General features: G+C 33.4%; 1 protein-coding gene across 2 annotated transcripts in view; it reads left to right on the top strand.

Annotated features, from left to right (window-relative positions):
* Positions 1 to 640: 640 nt before the first annotated feature.
* Positions 641 to 19,507, top strand: part of egl (Egl_like_exo domain-containing protein) — a 128,113-nt gene continuing 109,246 nt past the window's right edge. The window contains exon 1 of one of the 2 annotated variants that reach the window (XM_089100764.1): positions 641 to 683. Coding sequence is in view for 1 of the 2 variants with exons in the window: in XM_089100763.1 (XP_088956889.1) it covers positions 791 to 798 (8 nt within the window). In the remaining variant the exon portion in view is untranslated. Of the gene's footprint in view, positions 684 to 703; positions 799 to 19,507 lie in introns of those variants that run through there. The other variant, XM_089100763.1, reaches the window with a different exon arrangement.

The following is a 19,507-nucleotide window of genomic DNA, read 5'->3' as shown; positions in this document are numbered from 1 at the left end:
TTTTTTTTTTTTTTACGCACCATAGGAAAACAGAGTTTCCAATTCGTTGACTGACGTATTATTAAAATTATAAATCTATGGTTGACTCCACAGTTTATAAAATTATCCAGTAAGTTTACCGCAAATGATTTCTGGCTCTTCATTCTCGGTGTGAACAAAAAGCTACTTCCACTTAGTTCTGCACTTATTGTCCACTTATTGGTTGAGCCGGCCAAGTGGTTTTGTCAGTATTTGTTCCGTAGGTGAATATTCTTTGTCTACCCGTGAAAAGATCTAATGCCGCTTATGTTTATATCTGCAAAAACGTTCTCTGGAGCACTCGCACCTCAGTCCGGGTTTTTATAATGGGTGAGATAGGGAAAGATAATACTGGATAATTATATAAACTGTGGTTGACTCATTCGGCTTTATCTGTAAAGCGCTATGTAAAAACGCCCCTTAATTATACTAGCGCTCTCTTTTTACGGTTCCAAGCAGCTGAAAAATATAAAAATAACAAAATAAAATATCTTTATTGAATTAAAAGATATAAATTTGTTATTATTTTAATGAATAATGAATAGCTAGATGTTAAATTGCGATTAAGGTATTACCACATAAAGCTTTATCATAATGGTTTTTACTTTGTTACAAAAAGCACGAATTAGTTTGTAAACAAACAGCTGGTATTAAGCTGGGCTGAGGTAGGCTAGGCTCTACAGATTGTTTCGTTGTTGTTTTTGTGATCTTATGAATTTTGGATTAGTATGGTCTAGAGAGTGAAAGATATCTATTTATTCTTGGCAGCTTCATGTTTTTGTAAGCATGTAGCCTAGTTTAGGCCTAATATAAAAAAAAAGCATTTGGTAGGCTAGGAAAGCTGGTAAATATCTACCAAATCATATTATTGACTTACGCATAAAGTGAATATACCACTTGGTGCCTTTTTGGTAAAGTTCTACCAAATCATATTATTGAGTTAGGACAAAAGTGAATACACCATTTGATGCCTTTTTTTATGCTGATTACAAATATAGGGTAAAAGACCTCTTTTTGGGAAAGACCACTTTTCTTTGGCATTTCGGAAAAATAGCAATGGATTTTTGGACCACCCCTTTTTACTACAACATGAAGCAATGTGAGGGCAGCAACAAGAACCCTACCTTCTTAGTCAAATTTTCACCAATGATTTGTCAGCATAAATTGAAAATGTGGTCTATGTTTTGAAAAACAATTGAAAAGAAAAATTATAGCCTATTTAAATATTTGTCATTTATAGAATGAATACCAAGCAATAAAAGTTACATTTTTAGAATCAGAAGAAGATCTGCTTTCTGTTAATATATGAATAAAACTGAAACACTAAAAGGATATATACATCAAAATAGGATAATTGGTATTTCCAAAAAGAGATCCTTGTAGGCAAGACAATAAACTAAGAATTTCAAGTCTCTGACCTTAAATAATCTGAATAATAACCATATTGATGCACAGCTTAGACTTTTAGCTAGGCCTATTCATTAATATACCCAATCCTTCTCAATTCCTCTTTGGTAACAAGATGTCAGGGTTTTAGTTTTACATAATTTTGCTCAATTGGATACTGGTTTTTTACCCTAATAATATTTCTATCGGAAATGAAGGTAATTGTTTAGCCTTGTGACACCTGATAAGGAGACATGTTAAGAAAACAATACTTACTTTAAAATATGTATAATGATCCTAGTTCTTATATTATCTAACGGGAGAACCTTTATCATCAAATCTTTCCTCTAAAAATCCTCAAAAGATTCCAAATATCACCACGTTGAAAATTCAATGCTTAAGTCTTTTTAAATTGCCGCCTAATAAGTTCTTTTATAGATAGCATTCATGCCGGTCTTTTTAATATTTTTTTTTTGAACAGCAGTGGCAAAGGGCGAATAGCAGTGGCGTAGTGGCGTAAATACAAAATATTAATAGCAGTGGCAAAAATCAAAATGTTGTATTTTCGGTGAAAAACCGAAAATACAGAATATGCACGGCATTGAAAAGAAATGAAATAATATAAAAAAAATTATATAAAAAATCAATTGATTTTGAATTGAAGTTATCAGGTTAGGTTAGGGGTCAATATCTACAAAATCATATTATTGAGTTAGGACAAAAGTGAATACACCATTCAATGCCTTTTTTTATGCTGATTACGAATATAATAAGCATTTCTATCGGAAAAGAGTTTATGCCCCCCCCTATATAGGCCAATTCAGGGTTAGGTTAGGTATAGCCTATATAGGGGCATCGAATGGTGTATTCACTTTATTCCTAACTCAATAATATGATTTTGTAGATATTGACCAGGTTAGGTTAGGTTACAAAAGATGCACAGAATTCCTATAATTTCAATTTACCACTACTTTTCTTTAAACACATTTTTTGACACACATGCTAAATGCTATCTATGAAACAGCTTATTTGGCGGGAGTTTACAGCGGCAATTTCAAAAGACTTATGAATTGAATTTTCAACACTGTGATATTTGGAAACTTTTTCTCTTTTGAGGATTTTTATAGGAAAGACTTGATGATAAAGGGGTCAATATATACCAAATCATATTATTGAGTTAGAACTAAAGTGAATACACCATTTGATGCCTTTTTTTATGCTGATTACGAATATAATAATCATTTCTATCAGAAATGAATTTCAGCCCCCCCCCTATATATGCCAATTCAGGGTTAGGGTAGGTTAGGTTAGGTCTAGCCTATATAGGGGGGGAGGGGGGCTGGAATTCATTTCCGATAGAAATGCTTATTATATTCCTAATCAGCATAAAAAAAGGCATCAAATGGTGTATTCACTTTATTTGAAACTCAATAATATGATTTGGTATATATTGACCGATAAAGGTTCTCCCGTTGGATAATATAAGAACTAGGATCATTATACATATTTTAAAGTAAGAATTGTTTTCTTAACATGTCTCCTTATCAGGTGTCACAAGGCTAAACAAATACCTTTTATGCTGATTACAAATATGATAATCATTTCTATCGGAAATGAATTTCAGCCCCCCTCCCTATATATGCTAATTCAGGGTATATATTTCTACATTAGGGGGGGGGGCAAATTTAGTTTCTGATGTAAATGGGAGCTAAGTTTAAACTTAACCCCCACCCCACCCACCCTTGATGTAGAAATATATACCTTGAATTGGCATATATAGGGGGAGGGGGCTGAAATTCATTTCTGACAAAAATGATGGTAAATTTCTACCAAATCATATTATTGAGTTAGGAATAAAGTAAATACACCATTTGATGCCTTTTTAATGCTGATTACAAATATAATAATCATTTCTATTGGAAATGAATTTCAGCCCCCCCTATATATGCCAATTCAGAGTTAGGTTAGGTTGTAGAAATATATACCCTAAATTCGCATATATGGGGGGGGGGGGCTGAAATTCATTTCCAATAGAAATGATTACTATATTCGTAATCAGCATAAAAAAGGCATCAAGTGGTATATTCACTTTATGCGTAAGTCAATAATATGATTTGGTTGAAATTTACTGAAATGATTATTATAGTTGTAATCAGCATAAAAAAAGGCATTGAGTGGTATATTCACTTTATGTGTAAGTCAATAATATGATTTGGTAGATATGTAGCCTACCCGAAAGCCTAGGCTATCCTAGATAACTCTAATATAGCTTACCTTTTGCCAGCCAAATCTCAGTTTTCCTGGCACTGTCTTATTGGTATTTTACATGCTTAAGCATCTGTTTTGACTGTAATTCCAATCAGAGGTGTCACTCATTAGCCTAAATGTTAGAATGGGGGTACAAAAAAATTTACATACGGATTGGGATAAAGTTATGGGCTTTTTTCTGTCTTGGAAAGTGGTTGAGTTAGCTGAATAAAACTTAGGAATATATCTGGAGCCTTATTGATCTTCTAGCCTAGGAACATGTTTTGAAGCTTTTACCTTGCCTTCTGCCTCCAGGAGGCACTGACCATTTTTGCACACCTTTAAATGCTATTTTGATGACCTTTGAGAATCTGTATGGTATAAACATGAAACCTTATAAATATCTGTAATATATTTGGATTGTGATATGTGAGTATCTGTAAAACAAATATTCTGGTCATGAAAAGCACAAGAAAATTGTGCATTAGCCTATATCTCTGTTCAACCCCAATTTGTAAGGTTAGGCCTGTAAAGATCTGTAGGCTAGCCTACATTGGTTTCTTAAATTAGGTAAAACCAGAATTTTATTGAATTTCAAGACAACAAGGTTTATTCTCTTAATTTAAGAAGTAGCCTAGATGTACTGGTCTTTAAAACCCTGCAAATTGGGATTAAGGAAAGGAATGAGGCTTAAAACACTTTTCCTGTGCCTCACTTAAGCTGAAGGTGTATTGTGAAAGGTTTCACTTTTATAATACAAAGATTCTTAAAGAATAGGCTATCAAAGACTGGTGCCCCCTGGAGAGAGAAAGAAGAAAAGTATTTGCTTCAAAATAGTTTCCCAGGAGATCAATGAGGGGATACATTACTGAGAGCTTTATTCTACTAACTTTACAACTTTCCAAGATAAAAAAAGGTCCTAAACTAAAATTTTCCTCTAGCCTAGATTCACCTGAGTGATTACAATAAAAATTTTGAATATAAATAGTATTTGAAGTAATTTCAAAAAGTAGTTAACAATTAAAAGACAAATTACAATCTGATTAATAGTAGGCCTAACATCTTGCACATTATAAAGTAAGAATTCATTTTTTTTATATAGGCTATCCTAGTGCTATGTCTGGGACCATCAGCAGGGGCAGATACAGAATTAATGTTTTGGGGGAGGGTACTGATAAAGATTTGGCTTCTCAGTTGGTATCTTTTTACCTTCAGCAGGGGCACATGCCCATTAAATCCCCCCCCCCCTGGATCCATCCCAGACCAAGTTTAAATCTAATTGTATTACTTTTATTTGTTTAACATATTTATTTCAGAAGAGCTGCCCAACTGCAATTTTTATCTTCATATTGTATTCATCCCTTTTCAGTATTAGATAATAGGTAAACTTTAGGAAACATGTTAAATAAAATAGTAGTTGGCTACCTCTAGATCTCTTGTTTTATTCTGTTTCAAAATATCATGGTTGATTTCTGACAATGTGCCCTCCCCTCCCCCCCCCCCTGATACTCCCAGATATAGCCATATAATATTTAAGAAAATAAAAGAAAACAACAAAATTCTTACTTTAAATATCCAGCATGTCTCTGTTATTTAGATTAAATATTTTGGGTAAATATTTTGTGACTGACCACTTCTGAAGGAAATGTAGTAATAAAATAAAAGTAATACCATTAGATTCTTTATTTTATTATCTTTCCAAATGAATGAATTTATAGCAAACCTGTCAAATTAAGAAAAATAGTGATGGGGCAAAGAAAACAACAAAAAGAAACACTGAAGATGATGACAAGACAAAACACAACAAAGGAGACAAAACTCAACAACACAAACAAAGGAGTTGACAAATCAACGAAACATTACATACAAATAAACAATACAACTAATAGAACAAATCACCTGATAGCTATAGAAGTAAATTGTGCCACTGGTGATTATGAGCTTTTGGATTGTGATTTTGAATTTGTTTTCAGTTACTATATATGGTTATGTGGTATTAAAATGTTTAACCAGTTTTGTATTTCAAGTCCATAGGGGAAGGCAAAGTAGGTATTTGACAAGTTTGAAGTAATGTTACCTATTTTTTTTATCTGTTTGAGTAAATATTTCCCAAAAGGGTGCACAGTGAAGAATGTGGGGTGTTTTAATTGTATTTTTTAGAGTGGCAAGAGTTTCTCTATTAAGGCAAAGCTTGCTTTAATGAATGGATTATATGTAATGCAAATATGGGGTATTAGCAACTGACAAATGTGTTTAAGAGATGAAACATACCCAGGTATGTTATCTGCTTGACCAGTTTGCCTTCAGAGCTTTTCTAACAATGCACCCACCTGCTTGATGGTCCCAGGTAGCCCTAAATATATATTTCTCTCTTAGTTTGATCTTGTTATATATAAGTTCTTTGTTGAATGGTTATTTTAGTCTCAACTTGATAAAACTTAGTTTTCTCTGTTATTGCTGCAATATTAGATAAAATATATTGTTTCAAATGATTTTTAGAGTGGATAGCAATGAAAGGAAATTACATTATACTATTAATAGAAGCATGTTGCATGTTTACAAGTAAGAATCTCATTGTTCTATTCTTTGCTTTTAGTTTATTTGTAGAGCTATTTCTGGGATCATTAAGGGGGGGGGGGTGCATTGTCAGAAAAGTAACCATGATACATAGAAACAGCATAAAGTAAGGACTTTACTGTTACTATCTTACTTTATTTCTTTAGCATTTTTCCTTTAGAAGTGGCCTACCAGCAAGACCATACACAGAGGGGGAGGGGGTTTGAACCTCCCCCCTGAAATATTTGTTTGACTTGTGAAAATGGAACAAAAATGAATATAAACAAATCTTATATGGGTTTTTGAGTTTTTTTGTGTACCCCCCCCCCCAAAAAAAAAATCTTTGAGTAAAACCCCCTCCGAAAAATCCTGGGTACAGCCTTGCCTACCAGTAAATATTTACCTTATTGTTTTTCCTTCCATTTGTTCACATTTTCAAGTCATTTCCAAGTAATATTTTTTGTAGGACAATGCTATAAAATCATTTAGGCAGAGTGATTTCTATGGATCAACAATTCAGCAAACCTGTTTTAATCAAGGGGACATGATGCATCATGAGATGATAAATAACAAAGAAATGTACTGTTTAGGAATATATCTTGTACCATCATCTTTTTTCTGCCCTAGTTTATTGAGAAAAACTGATTATTCTAGTAACTGATTACTACTGGAAATACTGTTTTGTTCCCCTTTTTATTGTAAACATCCTAATAACAGAGGAAGGGATTTCAAGTTTATATGAGATAATAAATAACAAAGGAATATATCTTGGACCAGCATAGAGGGGGGGGGGGGGAGGGTTGAGTACATTGTGATAAAAGCAACCATGATGTTTGCAAAGAGCCTAAACTAAGGAATCTAATGGTACTACTTTTATTAGCATGTTTCCCTTTGATAGTGACTGATCACTATGACTTCACCAAACAAAACCCCTTAAATATAGTATATACAATTCATCATTTCTTTTCTTTCCTTAGACACTTTGCTTCACTGCTGAATTTTTGACACTAAAATAAATGATTGCTCAGGAAAGCAATTCTTATTAGGCAGCTGAGATAATTACAACACTGGCAGAATTCTACCAAATCTTTGTTTTGTAAATTTCAATTGTTGAAAAGAGGGGAAAATTTATTGATGGGGATGATGCAGAAGTGTTAAAAAGTCATAGCTTTTACCATCTTGCACCAAAAATTTCCTCAGGATATCTTTTTCACCCTAGTTTACTGAGAAAAAATGATTATGACAATGGAAGCATTGTCAGTTTTTGAATAGTCTAGAATAAATAACTTTTTCAGTTGTTATTAGCAATACTTTTCACTGGCCAGTCTTATAGGCCAAAAGCCAACTTTGCTTTCTATTAGGTATATGTGGTAAATTTGGTAGTTTTTTCCCCATTACTTAGCTAGATGTAAGGTGAAGAAACCACCAGATGCATCTTTTTATGCTCTTTCCAAATCCACTAGTTGCTTCCATTGAAAGTTTTATTTCAGCCCTCAAAGGTATCCTGATATAGACACCTTGCTCCTTAGGCATATTAAGAAGGATAAGATTTATTCATGATGAATCATGATAAAAAAAATATCTTTGGTTGATGATAAGCTTAATTTTAATTTTCATGCACAGATTGTAGTAGCCAGAACCAACCAAACTCTTTGTTTAATAGAAAGAATGTTCTGCAGCAGATCTCCAGCTGTGATCAACAAGCTCTTAAAGGGCCTGATCAGACCAAAATTAGAGTTTGGGATGTGTATTACAACTCCAGTCAATAAGGATGAGGTATGATCTCTGGAATCAGTACAGCAACATGCAACTAAATGCATGAGGGATTTCAACATCTTCTATATTCTACCTGATTACATAAGCTCAAATTATCATCTCTCACATATAGACATACATAAGCAAGTTGATTTATTAATGGCATTCAAGTTTATACATGATCCCCAACCAGTTCCAGGTAGTAAGTTTGCAAAGTACTAGAGACCACCCCTTGAAACTTTACTGAAAACGTGCTAACACCAGGCTGTGAAATAAATTCTTTTCTAATTGTGTAGTCAACCTATGGAACTTCCTTACCCAGATTGCTTTTGAAGCCTTCAAGTCTGCAGTTGAAAAAGACTGGTACAGGAAACCTGCTCACAGTTGTGAGCAGGAAACCTGCTCACAGTATAAGTACAGGAAACCAGTATTGAGTTACAGGAAACAGTATTGAGGTACAGGAAACCTGCTCACAGTATAAGATGCACCTAACAAGTTGAGTCACCATCATTATTGACCAGCATTCAAAGGACTAGTCCTTATTGCTGGCAAGTGCAATTTAAGGTAATTTAAGGAATCACATGCAATTCATGATGAATCACATTATATGTGATTCATCACATATATGTATCACATTATATGTGATTCATATGATGAATCACAGTAATAGAGTTTATTCACCAGTACAATTTGGAATCAAAATAAAGAATCATTTTATAAGCAAACAAAATGTCAATTGCCAAATAACAAGTAAGATTAAAAAGAGACCATACCTGAGGCCTGGGATTCAAAGCCACCCAGGAATGCCAGAAATTCCAAAAACTACAATTAAACAATCATAAGTATTTACTTATCTCTTTCTTTAAAGTAAATTTCTTCAGTTTACAGTCCACTCCATTTATTTAAACTATGTTTTGAAAGTGCAACTCTTCTCCTCTTTATAATACAAAATGGATGTTAGGGACACTAAGAATGTACAGAGAAGGGCAGCAAAACTTGTTCACACCCTGCATTGCAATCCAAATGAAACACCACCTCCACGCTTTTAAGTTGCCCACTCTGACATATCAACTAAAGAGGGTTGATGTAACAACAACCCAGAAGCTGCTGAACTCTGGGTTAGTGAAACAAGTCTTTACCCCTTCTCTCCTGAGTTGTACTCTAGGCTGCAGAAAAATACTCCTATCTCCTGAGAGCAACACAATTTTTTTAGTGTTGGAGCACTAGCATTGTGGGTTCACACAAAAGACAGTCTAGGCAGCCACTATTGATCATTCAAATCCAGGGTTGAAAAAGATTGGGCCAAGGTTGACTAGAAGCTGTTTGGGACTCAAACATCAACTGAAGCCATCACACCACCACAAGCAAGAAATCTGCAAAAGGTATCACCACCATATCTTGCTGGCAATTGTGATTTGAGGTAATTTAAGGTAATTCTACTGCAAATGCTGATTGATCAGCAGGAAGAAAACAGATAAATAATAAGAAGGGCTTTAGGATAAAGAAATCTTCGACAGAGTATGATCAGATAAGACAAGACCTATCCAAGGTTAAATGGGAGGATATAATTGAAACTGGCAACATAGATAAAAGTTGGCAAAAATTCAAGCAGCTGTCTTTGATGTAGAAAAGAATAACACCCAAGAATACTGTTCTGTATAACCTAAAACACTCCTATACCTGACAAAACAAGTAAATAGAGCTAGGAGGCTGATAAAAAAGAGTATGGAACAAATATGTTAAGTGTACTAGTGATTACCACCATGACAGATTTAAGAAATGCAGAACTAAAGTAAGAAATTTGGCTTGAAGCTTTTAGGGATCATGGCAAGGAAATTGCAGCTGAACTCAAATTGCAGCTGAACTCAAAACTGAACCCATTGGATTCTGATATCTTCTCTGTGCAGCCAGCCTATCTAGATGTGTTACTTAGATCTATTGAGACTAGATGGTATGGAAACCATAGATACTAATAAAAGAATAAACCTGCTAAACTTGAGCTTTGCCACAAGTTTCTCTGCCTACACACCACCTCCTCTGCCAGTACAACCAATCCAAGAACCAATACACATGCCAATGATTTGTAAAGAGAACATTAAGAAAAGGCTAAAAAGACTGCCAGATCGTATGGCTTTCACCCAAGACTATTCAAACAATAGCTGAATACATTACTTAACCAATTGCAATGAGGTCTGAGATGCCTCTTACCTCCAGAGTTCTCCCAAGTAATTGGAAACTGGTCAACATTATGCCCTTGTATCCAAAGTCCTTGAAAGTAACATAAATGAGTCACTGGTCCCACATTAAAAAAAAAAACAAAAAAAAAAACAACTCCTTTGGAAAGACCAACATGGTTCTCAAGAAGATCACTCAATTAATATTGATTTAATTGATTTTATAACTAAACTTCTTGATAGTGTCCTACCCATTTATATTTGTTGCTTGATCAAGCCTAAGTCTATAAGGAAGTTCAGCACCAACTACTAATCTTGAAATTGAAGGCATATGGAGTGCATTATTATAAGATAGCTTGACTAGAAGCCCTTCATACTTGTAGGACTCAGAAGGGGCTGGTCTACAACAGTAATGGCATGGCTGTTTATTCCAAATCACTACCCATCATCAGTGGAGCATCATCCTTGTACCCAAATTACTTGGCATGACCCTAGCTTCTCCTGAGTATGTGATGGACAAGAAGGGACTTGAAAATGTTCAAAGAAGGGCAACACAGCTTATCCCTGCACTGCAGGAAAAATCCTGTGAGGAGTATCTCATTTTGCTTATCTCAACTTTAGTGTACTGTAGGGAAAGAGGAGATGTAATAACAACCTACAAATTGCTGGAAATGACCTCTTAAGTGTTGTTTTTTCCCAGTCCCCCTCAAACACCATAAGAGGGCACTCCAAGAAGCTGCAGGTCCCCCACTGCGTCAAAAAGGGTGCCATTAATACTTTTCAGTCTGTTCTGTTCAACTGTAGAAGAGACTCTCTTAAGCCACTGTCCAGTCCCAAAGGCTTCAAGAAATGAGTCAATCAAGAATGGGCTAATGCCAAATAGAAACAAAATTGTGGAGTGGCCATAACCCTGATACACCACATGCAAGATTCTCTGTATGAGGCTCAGCACCACCTATCTTGCTGGATATGCGATTTAAGGTAAAAAGAATTTTGCTATTCTAAAAGAGGTGTGGGTTTTTGTTGTGTGCTATACATTGGTCCATCAGGGGGGGGGGGGGGTAAGTCACGGAATGCACTGTTATCATTGATATAAATAAGTATTTCTGATTTTATTAAAGTAGTTTTCAGAATTTTATGTATGGTAATCATTTTCTTCTGGTCAATAATACGGAATAAGGTGTCACTTTATGTGTCCCTCTAAGGAGACACATCTAGTGGTGTATTCATATTCTACCTAGCAAAGTAATGGAAAAAGTGAAATCATGAATAGCTTTTTTTCAATTAAGACTGCGAATAACCTTTTTAATAGCATAGTTCCAATAATGGTTAACCAGAATCACTGTATATAGATATAAGACAGTATGATCTTTCCCTATCTCAACCATTATAAAAACTCGGACCAAGATGCAAGTGCTCCAGAGAACATTTAAACAACTATAAACATAAGCAACATTCAATTTTTTTTTTCATGGGTAGACAAGTCAGATTTTTCTTGAATGCGAAAATTGGCTTCAATGTTGTAGCAATAAATTTTAAAGAATCTAATTTTAAATTAATTTATTCCAATACATATATAAAAATCGGTAATTAGTTGTGCAATGTTATTATTAGATGTTTTTAGGAATTACAAGTTGGTTTCAAAAGCATTTTGAGAAAGTTTCTCTCAAAATATGTGTTCCAGGGTAATTGGACTGCTGATGGCAGATCAAATGAAAGGAGCTGTTTGTACGCACCGATATATATATATATATATATATATATATATATATATATATATATATATATATATATATATATATATATATATATATATATATATATATATATATATATATATGCACGGGTAAATGGCGGGAGTAAGTAAAACTCACGAAAAACAATTTTCTGAAGAATTTCACGAAAAACACATCTTAACAGATGTTTGGTATTTTCTTGGATAGGGCTATTCCAGCAGTTATTAGAAGAAAAACAAAGATCCTATTCAAATTTCGAATGACATTTTCATGGCAAAAAAAAAGTGCATAAACGAGGAAAAATTAAATGAAATTAAAATTAAAATTCAATTAAATGGAAATTAAAGGGAACATTTTTCCTTACCAATAAGAAAAAGTTTTGACGCTCCATGACGCAATAAACCCCCCATTTTAGAAATCCTGCATAAGCAAACCATTTCGCCGGCTCACCACGTGTCTTTCTGCTTTCGCAATTACGAATAATACTAATTCACACCATTTCTTCACTTCTTTGAGAAAACTCAGATTTAAAGCTACGTTTTTCATGCAATTTTTTTTTTTTTAACTATTATTCATTAACTGATGAATTTACACTGACCCGCTGATGACAGAGTAAATGGGAGGAGCTGTTTGTACCCGCTGATGATATAGTGCCAAAAATCAATAAGCTTTGATCTTACTGTTACGTTATTTATATACAGTGACCAGAATCAACAAGAATAAATAAATTAGCGTATATTGCTAGAAGATATTGCCTAATGTTTACATGAAAATCCTTTCCATAAAATCTTGAATAGAGTTGTTTTGAAGATTATCTAACCTTTAAGAAGAAGTATAATTTGGTGTGCAGTAAAAACTGAAAATAATATTAGACCTATAAGTCAATAGCCTATTGTGACTGCTATTCTTTCAAAAAGTGAATTTATTTCCTTCAATAACATTCAACCTAACATCATTTGGAATTCTCCAAGTATTTCCTAGCACAATTTCAAGACAATTTATGCTTCTTCTGCAAAACAAGATAAAAAAAAAAATTATGAATAGTTCTACTAAATTGAATTAGACGTACATGCATATAAAAAACCTCTAATCAGATGTTTTTTATTAGAATAAAAAAAATACAAAAAAGATAAGCCAGCTTATACATATACATCTGACATGAAGTAACATTCTTACTTCTTCACTTCTACTGAACAGGCCTAAGTAGGTCTCGTACCTGCCGCTTTCCATTGACCAGAAGGCATGATCAAAGGTTTCTACACTATCAACCATACTTGTTGCTTCATTCAGGCAATTTTTGTGTATCTTGCAGCTTTGCAGGGCATTGCAGCAAAACTGATTTCTAACAGTTTTGGGTCTTTTCCTTTATTACTTTAAATAAGATCATGGAAGGCAGGTAATCCCCCCTCACATTAACACTCACAAAAAAACTAAGTTAGCTTATACATATACATATGACAGGAAGTACCATTTTTACTTCTGCTTAACAGGACTAAGTAGGCCTTGTACCTGCCACTTTCTATTGGCCAGAAAGCATGGCCAAAAGTTTTTACCCAATCAACTATACTTGTTGTTTCATCCACGGCCTTCCTGTGTATCTTGCAGCAATAATTTCTAACCGTTTTAGGCCGTCTCTCTATTCCTTTAAATAAGATCAGGGAAGGTGGGTAATCCCCCCTCATATTAACACAAAGCTGCTAAAAATATAGTCATTGCAGCACTTAAAGGAAAACTGCGGAAAACTTACGGTATGTTAGCGCGAACTAAAGGTCAATTTGACAAAATTACGCTCGGTCGTCTCTGTAACGCCATGTTCGCGCCACATGTCTTTTTTTAACCCCTTTAAGGAATTGCTTTAGTAAAACCGAACGTAACCAAATTCGGTCAAATTTTTTTCGGCAGTGCAAATTTTTATTCGGAATTCCCATATGGTTCAGAAACTTATGTTTCGCAGAGGTACTATATTTTTGAGATAAGTAAGAAAATGGATGAGTCGTATACCCGTTTCAAAAGTCGAAATAGAACAATCCACGACTTTCCATTGGCTAGTCTTGTTCAGTAAAATCGTGATTTTGATTTTTTTTTTTTTCTCTCTTCCATAGTTATCGCAGTTTAATTTTGTTCTGTAGGGCTGTGTGATTTTTTCGTTCTTCTTCCGTTTTTATAACTCCTTCGAGCATTTACATTGTATTTGTATGAAGGTTTGAAATTAAATTATTATTATTAAAACATTGTGTTCTTCTTTTTCATTTTGAACAAGTTTCAATGTTTTTCTATGTGTAACAAACACTTTTGTATGACCACCTATATCTGGATTAAAAACAAAAGTTTCATCTGCGTTGGGTTAAATGGAAGGACCCTTAAAATATTCAGGTTTAATACCATTTTCAAGAAGTTTTTTTCAGGGCTCTGAAGTACCATTTAAGATTAGCTTCCATAACTGAGGCCCCTCCAGTTGAAGTTCCATGGCCCTTAGGGATATTTGGATTTCTCCGCCTAGGTTTTCATCCAGGTTCTGCTAGGACCATCTTCACTAAAGTGATTAGAGAGTCCTGCTTGCTTTGCCAGTTCACCTGTACCATACTGAAGCTGGGTAGGATAAACTTGGAATCCAGATGCTTGACATTTCTGGAGCCATTAGATAAATCTCATCTTCAATGCAGGTGCAAAGCACAGGGCAGGGACCTGAAACAAACGTTGGGTGTAAAATCATTTATATATATATATATATATATATATATATATATATATATATATATATATATATATATATATATATATATATATATATATATATATATATATATATATATATATATATATATATATATATATATATGCGTTTTACCAATATATTATATATATATATATATATATATATATATATATATATATATATATATATATATATATATATATATATATATATATATATATATATATATATATATATATATATATATATATATATATATGTAATAGCTGTATAGAAACTCATGATTTTATAACCTAAACTTAGATATGTACTAAAAGAACATTTTTTTAAACTTGGTAACAATATTGAAAATAAAAGATATGAACAACAAATGCAAGCACAGAGGAGGGGATAGGATAGGGGAGGCCTTAAATTAATCCCCAAGTTTGTTCTGTATGGATCAGAATCTAAAAATTAGAAAGTACTGGCCAGCAACTAATTTGTTTATTGTAATTCTCTTACAGAATGTACCATGGTACTCCTCTTCTACAAACTGAAGTACCTGTGGGCCCTTATGAAAATAAAAATCAAGAAAATATCATTCAGGAAAAATGTTCAACAAAATGATCTAGTTAAACAAAGACAAGACAGTAATATAATTGGATTTGTAGAAGAAAGACACTCCAAGAGAAATAATTATTGTAAAAACGTAAGACAATAAAAGAATGAGATCTAGACAATTTTTCAGGTATGACATGATGGTCTCTTCTTAAGTATCAATTAAAAAACTTTTTCCACAAAATAAGTTTTTCAAAGAAAAGTGAAGAACTCCATTAAACAAAAAATGAGCAAAAATAAAATCAAATAATCTACCAAGAGTGAAACTACCACAAATCAGCATCGATAAATAAAGGAAGCCCAAAACGAACAGAAATTAAAATAAATAACCGAGTCAAACTCAAAACGAGCAGAAATTAACATAAGTTGGGTTCAAAACCCCTATGCCTTCCCAAGGCCAGAACAAAATTTGTACTTTACTGAAAAAATATAAATGTTTTTACTTTTATAACTTTAATAAATCAAATAATATTAACATTTTGATTACTAAATATCAGTATATGTATATTAAACTGACAATGCACATTCATTTGCGCATTGGCTGGGCAACAGACATGCGGCTTCATTTAAAAACATACTGGTTGTGCATGATGTTCGACAAAAAGAAAAAAAAATATTAAGAAAAAAATAATCAAGAAACCAAAACAAGTGTGGTTGTCAATCAGTGGAAAATTTTCCATCTGGTGAAAATCACCCTCGTTTTCGTTTCTTAATTGTAATTAAATAAAAAAAACAAGTTTTTTTAACTGAAAGTAAGGAACGACGTTAAAACTTAAAACGAACAGAAATTATTCCGTATATGAAGGGGGCTGTCCCCTCCTCAACGCCTCGCTCTTTACGCTAAAGTTTTTTTATTGTTTAAAAAAATAGAGTTGTGAGAAAGTCAAACTTTAGCGTAAAGAGCGAGGCGTTGAGGAGGGGACAGCCCCTTCATATACGGAATAATTTCTGTTCGTTTTAAGTTTTAACGTCGTTCCTTACTTTCAGTTAAAAAAACTTGTTTTTTTTATTTAATTTTTGAACGTTTTTGAATTAATGCAGGTTTTGATTTTGGCTCACCGTACATGAATAATTAAAACAAAATTTGCATATTATATTTGGTTAAATGGCTTTCTCGAAACTTGTTTAATTTTATTTACGAACGTTTTTATTAGTAATAAATATACGTAACTTAGAATTAACTTACGTAACGAACTTCTATATTCATAAATTTTTAACACGTATATTAGGGGGTTCGCCCCTAGTCAATACCCTGCTCTTTAAACTATAGTTCGAATTTTTTTTCCAGTTCTTTAAAAATGACCTCTTAATCACAATCAGTTGATCAGTTGAAAAACTTGTTTTTTTTTATTTAATTCCTGATCTTTTTCTTTAATAATGCTGGGACATCCGGGGGGCGCGGCGGAGCAAGGTCCCGGGCCCCATGAAAACTTCTTTCATGGAAAGATCCTTCCATATAGCCCCCGACCCTCTCCTTCCCCCACCTACCAGAAAAAATCTCCTCTGAAAAAGTCTGTATACTTCCCAATAACCAATACTATATGTTAACATTGAGTAAAGTTCATAACTTTCAGCCCTGCCCCCGCGGACTTTGGGTGATTAAATCATTCTAATAGTCATATTTTATCATATTATCGACCATGTTGAACAAAATGGACATCTCGAAATTTTGATTGGATTACTTTGGAAAAAAAAATGAGCTCGGGTGGGGCCCTAGGAGCCCTCCATTTTTTTTGGTCAATGAAAAAAGGCCCTAAAAATATAAGTGCTCAATCCAATGAGTTCTCCCACGTTCTTATAGGACCACTGGGTTTATATGATTACACCTGGGGAAAAAAAAAAACAAAAAAACAAACAAATAAACACGCGTCTATGAACTTTTTTCTGGCAAAAAATGCAAAATTCCACATTTTTGTAAATAGGAGCTTGAAACTTCTACAGTAGGGTTCTCTGATACGCTGAATATGATGGTGTGATTTTCATTAAGGTTCTATAACTTTTAGGGGGTCTTTCCCCCTTTTTTTGAAAATCAGCCAAATTTTCTCAGGCGCGTAACTTTTGATGGGTAGCTCTAAACTTGCTGAAAGTTATATATTTGAAATCAGCATTGATATCTGATTCTTTTAATATATTTATTGGTATCAAAAACCCGTTTTCTAGAGTTTCGGTTACCATTGAGCCGGGTCGCTCCTTACTTACAGTTCGTTACCACGAACTGTTTGAAAATAATTCTTTGTATTTTTCTTCTTTTTTTCTATGAAATTACTTACTTACCTTACCACACTGATATACGTAGTAGTACCTAATGAAGCAATTCCATTGCTTCATTAGGTAATTAGGTAAAATGTGTTGTAAATTAGGTAAAAATACTTTTTACCAATTAGGTAAAAATGCGTTTTACCAATTAGGTATTTATTAAAATGCGTTTTACTAATTAGGTAAAAATGCGTTTTATCAATTAGGTATTTATTAAAATGCGTTTTACCAATTAGGTAAAAATGCGTTTTACCGATTTGGCACTTATTAAAATGCGTTTTACTAATTAGGTAAAAATGCGTTTTATCAATTAGGTATTTATTAAAATGCGTTTTACCAATTAGGTAAAAATGCGTTTTACCGATTTGGCACTTATTAAAATGCGTTTTACTAATTAGGTAAAAATGCGTTTTATCAATTAGGTATTTATTAAAATGCGTTTTACCAATTAGGTAAAATGCGTTTTACCGATTTGGTATTTATTAAAATGCGTTTTACCAGTTAGGTAAAAATACGTTTTACCAATTAGGTATTTATTAAAATGTGTTTTACCAATTAGGTAAAAATGCGTTGTAAAAGCAATTCCATTGCTTTTACAACGCATTTTCTTCTGAGTGTCCTATCTTCTGCTTAGATACTATAGCTGACTGTTTGGAGGATTTCATGTCCATTGCTTTTACAATGCATTTTCTTCTGAGTGTCCTATCTTCTCCTTAGATACTATAGCTGACTGTTTGGAGGATTTCATGTTCATAATAGCTATGTCTATAGCCAAAGTTAGCAAATCTATGAAAAGCCTCGCTTTCATTCTGTCTATAGATTATTTCCTATTGAAAAATAAACAACTGGCAAAGGAAAGTGGGAAAACTTATGCTACTTCTTCCGATACAATCAACATTTTATTATTCTCGTGGTCCAAATTTGAACCTCGCTGGTTTTGTTTCTGAAATTAAAATTAAAAACATTCTTTGGGAGGAAGCAACGAGCGAAGTTGAAATTTAAAACGATCACTTTGCAAACTACACAAGATTTATCTACAAAGGCAGCTCGAATAAACTGGCTCGTGCTATTTTCGAATATAATTAGAATTAAAAAAAAACTGGCACTTCACTGACAACACCAAACCGACCCCCCCCCCTCCGCCCGGTAACAGAATGTTCTCCTAGGAGCTGACAATTCCAGGTTACCCCCTGTTTTAGGTATATTTGCTCAATGTTGTTCTTTTTTCTTTTTTTTTCATAAAAAGAAATTGAAAAATTCCCCCCTCCTACATTTTCGTGAATCGGCGCCACTGACTGCATTATTTTCTGTTTGATATTGCTGTTGTCGGATGGCAATATTTTAATGCCAGAAATAACTGAGGACCACATGAGCATGAGTAAATATTTTTTTTTTGGGGTGGTGGTGGGGAATATAAATAATATTAAAATATGAATAAATTTATTATAAATACTAAAAAAAAAATCAAGTGAAAGTAAAGAGCAACATTAATACTAGCAGATATTATCCTATATGTTAGTGGCACTGCCGCCCCCTCTATTCTTTGTCCTAATGTATGACTAGTGCTTTTCTGGAAGCATATCAGGTACAGCAAATATAGTTAGTTGGTAATTGCAATTTTTTTTTTTTTTTACCAATCTTCATTTAACACAGTTTGACTGAAAACTCCATTGTTTAAAGCAAAAGTGATCGAAATAGCCCTTTCATTATCGTAGTATTGTAAAAAAAATGTATCGTTTTTACAAAGAAAAGTAATAGCTTTAAACTTGTGGTTTATGTTACAGAATTCATTTTTTAAGAATTGAGAAAATAATTACAGGAAATATTCCAGAGATAATAGCTTGATTGTCCAAAAAAGTTCTATTATTGTTGAATATCATATTTTTGTTACTTTTGTTTCCTTCAGGGCAGGCTTATTTCCCCCTCATCCTCCTCAACAGTGACCCAATCATCTTTGGGTTCCCTCCAGAGCATTTTTTGTAATTGTTTTAATAAATATCATTTCTACTTTTAACAGGAAATTTATGAAGGAGTGCCCGTGTAGTTTAGCTGAATGTAGGCCAACC

The sequence above is a fragment of the Artemia sp. Qi Xiang Cuo genome, chromosome 14, assembly GCF_049724085.1.
Source record: "Artemia sp. Qi Xiang Cuo chromosome 14, ASM4972408v1, whole genome shotgun sequence".
Lineage (NCBI taxonomy): Eukaryota > Metazoa > Arthropoda > Branchiopoda > Anostraca > Artemiidae > Artemia > Artemia sp. Qi Xiang Cuo.
This window is presented reverse-complemented; position numbering and strand designations above follow the sequence as displayed.